This window comes from Mastigoproctus giganteus, chromosome 9, assembly GCF_048544385.1.
Source record: "Mastigoproctus giganteus isolate SK-2022 chromosome 9, ASM4854438v1, whole genome shotgun sequence".
Classification (NCBI taxonomy): domain Eukaryota; kingdom Metazoa; phylum Arthropoda; class Arachnida; order Uropygi; family Thelyphonidae; genus Mastigoproctus; species Mastigoproctus giganteus.
In genome coordinates, this window is record NC_143583.1 from 114,410,255 (window position 1) to 114,420,316 (window position 10,062).

A 10,062-nucleotide genomic window follows, 5' to 3' on the forward strand; every position below is an offset into this window, starting at 1 on the left:
AGAGGTTGTTTATGCATGGGTATGGCACTTCCATCATGTCTACTACCCAGGTAGTATGAATGCATCGTTTATTCATATCTCATATTGTGAACACCTTCACAACGATGCATTCATACTACCTGAGTAGTAGAAATGATGGAAGTGCCGTACCCATGCATAAACAACCTCTTTCATACTCTTAGACATTCAGTCAAGAAATGTTTTTTGATTAAACCATGCACACCATCAGGCATCTCTCGTATTGTGGAGTTATACGTCATAACTGGGTTGTCACTATTGCAACAGGGTACCTGCCCACCCACCAATGATGAAGCCAACTAGCCTCAAAACAGTGCTGTCTGGGTGGTGGTGCCCATCTGAAAATAAGTAACAGTAGTCTTTTCTACCAGAGAAGTGTTACTTATTCGAAGTAGTGCAATACCTAGGCAACTCGTTGTGAAGGTGTTTGCAATATGAGATATGAATAAACGATGAATTCATACTACCTGGGTAGTAGAAATGATGGAAGTGCCATACCCATGCATAAACCTCTTTCATACTCTTAGACACTCAGTCAAGAAATATTTTTCAAATGAATATTTGTTATTTATCGTATATTTTAATATATAATTCAGCATAAATATTATTGTATATGATATACTATTATTAAATGAATATTTATTTACTGAATTAAAAAGGCATGAAAGAGTGATTTTTTAAACACATTAGCAAGAACTGAGAAACTTTTAATTATATTATAAAAAAGGCTGAACATCAATTAACAAAAACGCAGACTAATTGACATGACATAATAAGCAGTAAAAACAACCTGTAAGATCTGAGAACATTTTGTTTCTGTACATCTGCCATACTGCCCATTCATTTCTCCAATCAGTACAACATAATATTCAGTATTTCAGCTGCTGATACCAACAAACAAACTAAAATTCGTTTTGGTAAACTTCATTTCCAGCACGAGCTGGCAGAAGAGTGCTGGTTGTGTAAAGCTTCCAGCTTATAAGATATTTATTACTTCTGACACACTTTTACTGTGTGCTCCCATTAACTTACATAACTTTAATCTATATATAGTTGCTGTTTCTCAAAAACTGGTAACCTGCTTTCTACATATTCATACTTTAAGGCTCTAACTGACAAAGTGTACGATGGATGTTTTTTAATGGAGTAGAGCAATGTTTCTCAAACTGTGGTCCACAGATCCCTGGTGGGGGGGGCATAATTTGTGTAGGAGAATTGAGAAATTTAATTTTTTTTTATTAATTTTTAATACAAAAATTTAATATTTCAATTATATGTATATTTGGAACTGTGTTGAGTCAAAAATATGGAACTGCAAATGAAGCATACATCAAAAGATGCTGCTTGGATCTCTGGCACCATACTAGTTAAGTTATAAATTCACTGCCCACCTTTATATTTTGATTTAGTAGTGAGGGAATAAGCTTGCAGTTTGCAGTTGCAATCAAGAGTCATACAGTTCATTAGGAATGTGTATAGTTGTAGATGCACACTACTGAAGCCAGTTACTCAGTGTTGTTTTTTCAATAAAGTTAGTATTTTTGTGCTGTGTTTTGGGTCTATCAAGTGTTACAATACTGAATACACTTATGTTCATAATGGATGGATGGTTAAAAACAAATTCACTGGTAAAAAGGAAAAATAATGGTAGTGATAGTGACAATTTTCATACTCAACATAATCATCTCAAACACAACTGAACTGAATGATAACAGCAGCCACAATGTATAATGTGTACTTTGTTATAAACTGTTGTCAAATGAATATATGAAACCAGTATCTGAAATGAGATACTGGGCTTGAGTATAAAATCTGTTGAAAAAACAGTATTTGCTTCTCATCAAGTAAGGCTATTCATTGTAAAATGTGTCTGCCAATCTCACTAGATGCAAACTCACTAGAGACTTTTGTCAATCTCACTAGATGCAACCTCACTAGAGACTTTTGTCAATCTCACTAGATGCATTGCCTGTCTAGGGACCCTTTCAAGAAATTTGTGTTTTTTTTTTTATGTGGTTTCCATACTTGAACAGAGTACTCAAAGTGCAGTCTGACAACTGTTTATACAGTGGGATTACAACCTCCCTATCTCTACGAGCAAATGTTCAATAAGTCATTGATATAACAATATAACAACCATCTGCCTAAACTACATTTTGTCATTTGTCAAACTCCTCTCAGACTCACCCTCCTAGGCTTCCACCCATATGCTGATTTGTCACAATGTTGCAACTCAAACAAATCCTTTCTAGGTCAATTATTAAATTACAACTCATAACACTAGTTGGCTTTGACTAAAAACAAAAAACAATATTGAACAGCACAACCTTTAGCCTCACAGGTGACGACATTTCCATTATATACCATCCCCACCACAAGGAGAGAGGTCACCCTATCCAGGAAACCACTGTCTAGGCACCCGCCAGACAAAATAATATAAATTCATTGACTTTTACATAAGGCGACCTTCAACCCACATCGTGAGTAAAGAAGCTCCACCATCATTATAACATTGTACCCTTTTCAGTTAACTACATCTAACAACCAAGCACCAGTCCAGTCTCCATCAACCCCGAACCCCGATGCTAGTTTATAGCTGACAGCTCTCCAGCACCCGCCAAGAGGTGCCAACTTTATCTTCCCCCACTGAAGGAGTCCTCTTCCACCCAGCAGATCCAAACTTAATCAAGTTCAGTTCGTCTCTTAAGCATATCTACCGCTCGGAGATAATCGGGACAAATCTTGCCATTTGCCGCATGGGCAGGAGACTTCCTCCTCCAGCAATTAACACACTTCGGTGCATCTGCATGTTTAGTGCAGGTTTTGTACATATGGCCCCTCTCAGCACAGTGACCGCAGAACTTGTCCGCATCACAATACCCGGCCTAAACTACATGGAGAACTTAATATCTGGCAGTATCATAATTCACAAAGCACTCAAAATTTGATTGTCATGTGTGCAAAATACAATCTTATATCAGCGATTCCTAATATCACAAACCAAGCCATTCCTAACAAGGGGTTGTTGCTAATTCAAAGTCAACAAGGTATATATGGGAATTAAGTAGATGAGCTTTAATAAAGTTGAAATTTTGACCACTTTATGCAGCACTGTCTTCAATTTCAAACAATGTTCAAGAGTGCAGTTCAGGATCATTTAAATAGGATTGTAATTCTGAAGATACACAGCATAGTTTTGTAAAGGGAAAATCTTTTTTAACCAACCTTGTTAGCTGTTTTGACAACCACTCATCAGCTGATCAGTGGTCTATCAAAACATTGTTCATGTGGACTTGACACTGTTTACATGGATTTCAGCAAAACATTTGACTGTCTTACATGAGAGGTTACTATATAAGTTGGAACAAGGAAAATCTTTAGATGAAATACGGGTTGGCTGAAGAGCAGGAGGTAGAGGAATGTGCTTAATGGTTACCCTTCAGATGGGGCTATCAAAAGAGCTGGGGGTTTCCTGAAGGATCAGTATTAGGACTGCTGTTGATTTTGATTTTCTTAAATGACATCTTTGTTGATGGAATGATGAATGATGTGGGAATGATGTTAAAATTTGTAGATGTCAAGATTGGTAAAGTAGGTAATGATTAGTGCCAAGCAGCAGTTCTTCAAGATAACTGGAGAGACTTCAGGAGTGATCAGAAAAGTGGCAGCTAAGTTTTAATGCAACAAAATGGAAGGTCTTAAACTAGGGAAAAGCAACCCCAAAATAACTTGTACATTTGGTGGGGTCAAAGTTCGTGCCAAGATATAGATGGGCTGCATTACAGATAAAAGGTAACCCACAAGGTAATAAGTAAATAGGTATTGCCAATGCAATGTCAACTCAGTATATTTTTTCAGAATGCTTTTACTGCATTCTGAAATCCACTGGCTATCTCACAAAAAAATACTTGTTTTTTTTCTTTTAATTATGTGACTAAATCCAAATTTTATAATACATTTCAACTAAGTGAGTGTTTGGTATATAAATTGTATGTATTGTTCTGTTTTTAATTAAAAGGAAACCACTGTATTTGGGGGCCTGCAGTTTTTTTTTTAATGAGGGGATCCTTGGGATAATGAAGTTTGGGAACATTGAAATAGGGCATAAAATTTAAAAGAGGAATGAAGGTTCTTAAAAAGAAGACAGAGATTTAATGAAAGACAAAGCAAATGTCAATAATGAATATTTTTAACATCACAACTTCCTCCTATGCAGACTCTTAAATCATTTAACATGCCTTTAACATGCTTATAGTGTTTATTTTTGTTGAAGTTAGAATGGTTACTGCATTTACAGATCACAACATTCACCTTGATTGCTATATGAATAATCCATATAGACTCCCTTTTTCCAAAATGCTTCATTGTAAACATTCAGAATTTTGCCATTTGCAGAAATTTCAAAGAACAAACTCTGTGAAAGTTATGGGCCTACAGTGTACATAGTTTATTTATTTATTTTTTTTTTTGTATAATAATCCAGAAGACTTGCATATTTACCTACAAAAGACAAAATTTAAATGTAAAGTAATTCTTCATTTTTTAAATATTTTTATCTCTTCTAAAACAAATTGCTTGAAGTGAAATCATTAACTAAAAAGAATTCTAATATAAGCTTGTAATAGATATAATCTGATACGAGTCAAAAGTCAGTACCAAAATTAACTATTTTAGTATAGTCCTCCTCTCAAGAGAAGACACTCAACATGGTTAGCAGTACTCTGACAATGGAACAGTACATTACACTAGGAGGTAGTTAATGTTTTGAAGATGTATTAGTTTCCTACTGATATGCAGTTAAATGATAAATTTTAGATAAACAACAATTACAACAACAGTGAGGAAGAAATAATGTTGATGTCAAATGAAAGCAGAAAGTTTCAAGAATGTTGGAAACAAGCTTGAAACTTATGTAGATGCAAAGGAGGAAAAATCTTTTGAACAGGTTTTTCAAACTGACAGATGTCCTGGGAAACTAGCACACCTTCAAAACTTTACTAGGGTAACAAACCAGTCTGTTGCCACAGCAATGCTACCCACATTGAGCATCTTCTCCTGAGAGCAGTCCTATACTGATCTACTATTTTATTTCTCTTGAGAACTTTTATATTTACCATCTATGAGACATTTCACTGCATTAATCAGTCGATCTGGCAAGCTCACAGCAGCAATATTTCGAATTCCTGGGTGTTTTTTATGCTTCACCGTACCAGATTCTAATTCTTTTTCTAATTCTGTTGGTGCACAGATTGTAAATTTTGATTTAGGTGGCACAGGCTAGAAATAATATATTTAATTAAGCAACAAGTTCCAAAAATTTGATAAAATAATTATATTTTATACTCTGCACTATTATAAAGCAGAAATTAATTTTTGAATGATTTAATAATTAATATAACTTTGATTAAAATAATTATATTTTATACTCTGCACTATTATAAAGCAGAAATTAATTTTTGAATGATTTAATAATTAATATAACTGGATGGATACCATCCACCCCAGGTGCCTTTTTTATGTTTAACTTCAACAATTTCTCCTCCACTTTGCTCTCAGTTATTATAAAATCATGAAGCACCCTGCTACAATTTGATAACCTTCTGGCATTTTCAATCCTTAATAACTCCTCGTGTGTGAATGTAGATGCAAAAATACTCATTCAGTTTGTTTGCTATCTGAGCAGGATCATCAACAGTCAAACCACCAATATCAACCCTTCCTTTTAGAGTTTATATAAGTAAATAAATCCTTGCTATTTTTCTTAGCATCCTTTGTCAAAGATTTCTTGTAATCTGACTTTGCCTGCCTAACCTCCTTTGTGACTTGATTACAGACTAGCTTATATCTGCCATAGGCTTCTGTGTCGCCTGATAATTTATATGCATCCCATGCATTTTTATTCTCTGCCACGAGTCTCATTAGTTCATTTGACAACCATTTAGGCTTAAACCTTGAACAATATTTCTTAATAGGTACGAAATTTTTAGTAGCTTCCACGATTAATTCCTCGAATGCTTCCCACTTAGAATTTGCTGTTGGTAACATCATCAGTTGATCCCACTGTACAGAATTTAAAAACTGTCTGAGACCACTGAAGTCACCTTTACAGAAGCAAAAACCCTTTCCTTTACCCCTGATGGTAATTATATCTTTAAGTAAATCCCACATCAGTACACTGTGATCACTGCCACCTAGTGGTTCCTTTATCTGCAAATTCTTAATACACGAATGATCACTGCTGATAACAAGATCAAGAGTATTACCCTCTCTAGTTGCCTCTCGAACATGCTGCTACAGAAAACAATCATCCAATAAATCCACGAAAGTATTACTAGTGTGCGAGTGACCAATCTACAAGTTCCAGTCAATATTTGGGAAGTTAAAATCCCCCATTATAAGACATTCTGATTTACTAGCCCACTCTATTTCTCTGTACAATTGTTCATTGTACTCATTAGGCCTATAACACACTCCTACTCTTATTTTTGTTTTCGCAGTGCTTATGTCACACCAAACTGACTCTGTCCATCTATATCAACTGGATGCACTTCTTTTGATTTTATGTTTTTCTTAAGTTTCTTAAGAAGACTAGTGCGACTTCTCAGGATGCATTAATACTTCTCAGTACTACTCAATTGGCGCCTCCGTAGCCAGGTGGGCAGGAGCAGCAGTGCATAGCACAAGCTTCTTGATTAGACCGGGGTTCAAGTCCGTGACCACCAAATACGGAAGATGCAGAAAGGTCAGGGAATGACCACTGCATATCCCCAGAGCAATATGGCCCTTAGCTGTTAATGCTCCTAAAAACCAAATAACAAACAAACAAACAAACTATTCAATTGCTGAGAGTACTGAGAAGTACTACTCAATGAATCCCTTTAGTTCTTAATTCATGCAACCTACAGCAGAAATTCTCAAATTGGCTGTATTGCCTAAAGGCCAGAGGTGCAAATATGAGGTAGCAGAAATTTTGTTATACATAGCAAGTGTGTTGCATGCTGCTTTATTCTGCTTTCATGTCAACTTGGATGTGTTTTTCATTCTTCTGCTACTTATTATATTGCACGTTTCATTGTTATCATCGTTGTTTTTAAGAAGAAAAAAATATATATTTACCATGGACAATTGGGTAATCAGAACAAAATGGCTGAGGTGTGACGCCTATTGTCTTCACTCGTCAGCTGTAGTAACATTATTATGTTGCTATAAGAACTTCAAAAGCTAATAAGGTAAGAAATATATCATGTGAAAAGTTGGACATTAATGGTAGAGAGCCATCACATTCCAAATCAAAAGGAATGAAAAAGAATAGAAAATATCAAGAGGAATTTATGAACTGCGGCTTGACTTAGTGTTGTTGCTGATGAGCAATGTCTTGTGTGCATAACCTGTTACGAAAAACTGGCTAACGAAAGCATGAAACCTATTCAATGAAAAAGACACTTACATACAAAACATCCAGAGCTAATGAAAAAACAATCCTTTTTCAAAAGACATGCCGACACCATATGAGATCTGAAATCTTTCATGAACATACAGCAGTTCCTTGCAGAGCTTTAAAAGATGCATTGGAAGTTTCATATTTAACTGGAAAAATTTGAAATCACATACTATTGCTGAATCTCTTGTTCTCCTTCTCCCTGCTGCAATAAAAATGATTTCAATTATGTATGCGATAAAGCTTTCAAAAAGAGGCCTAATCTTTGGAAAACTGAATCTGAGCGTAATAACATTGAAATGTTCCCATGTTTTTCTGATTTTGTTAATAGCAATAATTTTACAATTTAGGGATTAAATTGTAAAATTATTTTAAATTAAAATTAAATCGTTTAGAAAAATTCTTAATTAGCATTGTTAGGTGGGTGGCAATGATATCATTGCCACCCACCTAACAATGCTAATTAAGAATTTTTCTAAACGATTTAATGTATCTCCAGAAAAAAAAGTTATTGGATTCATGATCCCTTTGCTTTTGAAATTTCTTCATGCCCCGAAATTACCATTCAGCAAAAGGAAGATCTTATCAACCTGTCGTCTGACGAAGCATTAGATGCTCGTTTCAAGACTACAACTTGTGAAAAATTTTGGCTTTTTCTTCGAGACAAGTATCCAGAATTATCGAAAATGGCAATACAAATACTGCTATCTTTCGGGTATACATATTTATGTGAAGTTGATTTCTCAAAATTAACAGCTTTAAAAACAAAACAGCATTCAGACTTGATCCAGAAGATGACATGAGATTGGCATTTTCAAATATTTCACCAAAATGGACCAAATTTATCATTCTTATCATTGTTTTGTTTTGTAATTGTGCATTTTTTTTGTTTTGTTTTTTTATCATAATTGAAGAATAATAATTTGATTTGTTTTTGCTGTGTTCACTTAAAATATTAAAAAGGAAACAATTTTTTAATTCCTTTCTCATTACTCAATAAAATTTTTTACCATATAATTTATAAAATGCCATTTTTTCTTCTCTGAAAATCTGGTCATCCTACCTCGAATTTACATTGACAGGTCGCGTCAATATTATATTTAAATGTTTAATAATTAAATTGATTGTAGAAGTGGTTTCAGCTAGTGCTGTGCGCAACTATCATGTCAGATTTACCAAGGTGCAGTTGCTCCTGTGTTGCAAGGTGTGTCTGAACCAATGCAACCACTATGGAGAGTAATGTTTTTTTTCTTTCTAAATTGCATTTCATTTACTGTTAATATTGCTCTTTTTATCTATTGGGTCAAAATCTATTCATAAATGTATCACAGCTTGTCAAGCGCCTACTTTTAATTACGCTCTTTTTCAGAACATTATAATACTTCATATTTATCCGTGCTAAGGCCCCTAGACCAGTGGTACGCAAACTTATTTCGCTCGCGACCTTTATTAACCGTTTGCGAGAATACAAGACAATACGAATATTTCACGTGTATATAGTTTCATATTCACTTATTAATACCTTAAGGTTACACAATTCAGCTTTCAGCAAGGGCCAACAAAAACTTAGTTTGTAGTTAGTTTGCAATAAATTTGGATACACCCGGCAATTCAAACAAATAATGCCTCGTAACAAACGATGAGAAACATCTGAGAAACTTTTTAGCATCATTTTTACAATATACACTTTAACCACACAAAATTCTTCTAAATCCCATTCACAACTAAAATTAGAATTTTCCGCTAGATCCGACGACACTTTCCCCACCAAAATTGCTGAGAGTTATCTGGAGAATATCCCCACTCAAATAGATGTTTTGCACTAGTATAAGCAGCCCATAATCGAGAGGGACTGTGAATACAGTACCTATTTACAAAATACAATTACTGTACTAAGATAATTTGGATTATTTTAGTAAAAAAACGAACCGAGATAATTATTCCATCAGTTCTCCATCCGGTATGGGAAGAACAGTAATTATAACCAGAGTGCTAGTCGCGCAGACATTTCTCATTTCGCTGACAAACAGAGCTTCCAAGAATATCGACTACTTATCGTGCTACCTGCTTTTGCCCTTTTTAGATTTCGCTATGCCTTCAGTTGCAGAATCGTAGGCAGTAGAGTTGAATTAGAGAATAGAGCGATACTTGAGGGCTGTCCTGTTTTTATTTATTTGAATACATAAAGGTTAGCATTGATATAGGATTAGGATTAGCATTAGCCTATGATGCAAGACAGCAAACTTATACAGCATTAACCAAAAAAATAAACAAATAATAAATAAATTCCATAATGGTTTGAATATCAGGAGAATTATATTTGACAATCTCCTTTCTGAATCTGAGTAAGTCTTCCCCAACATAACCGTATCTTCACGAACTAGAATTTACATAAGTAAATTCTTTGAGACACTTCCTGGCCCCTTTTTTTAGCTCAGGGCTCTGGTGAAGTTTCACCATCTGCAGCAACAACATAGAATGATATGCTACTGGTTCTTACTCGTCTCGAGCACATCGTTTTTGCTGCTCTAGTTCGAGCACAATTTGATACTAAATTAATTTAAAACTACACCACTATTAACTGTAAGATACTGTGAGTGAGCGCG

The 10,062-nt window shown here is 34.8% G+C and overlaps 1 protein-coding gene across 1 annotated transcript in view; it reads right to left on the reverse strand.

The window, feature by feature from the left end:
- The window catches only part of LOC150080657 (ribosome assembly protein METTL17, mitochondrial-like), a 144,952-nt gene extending 135,824 nt beyond the window's left edge, over positions 1-9,128 (reverse strand). The window contains exons 1-2 of the mRNA XM_090380775.1: positions 8,979-9,128; positions 5,133-5,295 (exon numbers count right to left, since the gene is read on the reverse strand). Coding sequence (XP_090236901.1) covers positions 5,133-5,295; positions 8,979-9,128 — 313 coding nt within the window. The remainder of the gene's footprint in view (positions 1-5,132; positions 5,296-8,978) is intronic.
- Positions 9,129-10,062: the final 934 nt, after the last annotated feature.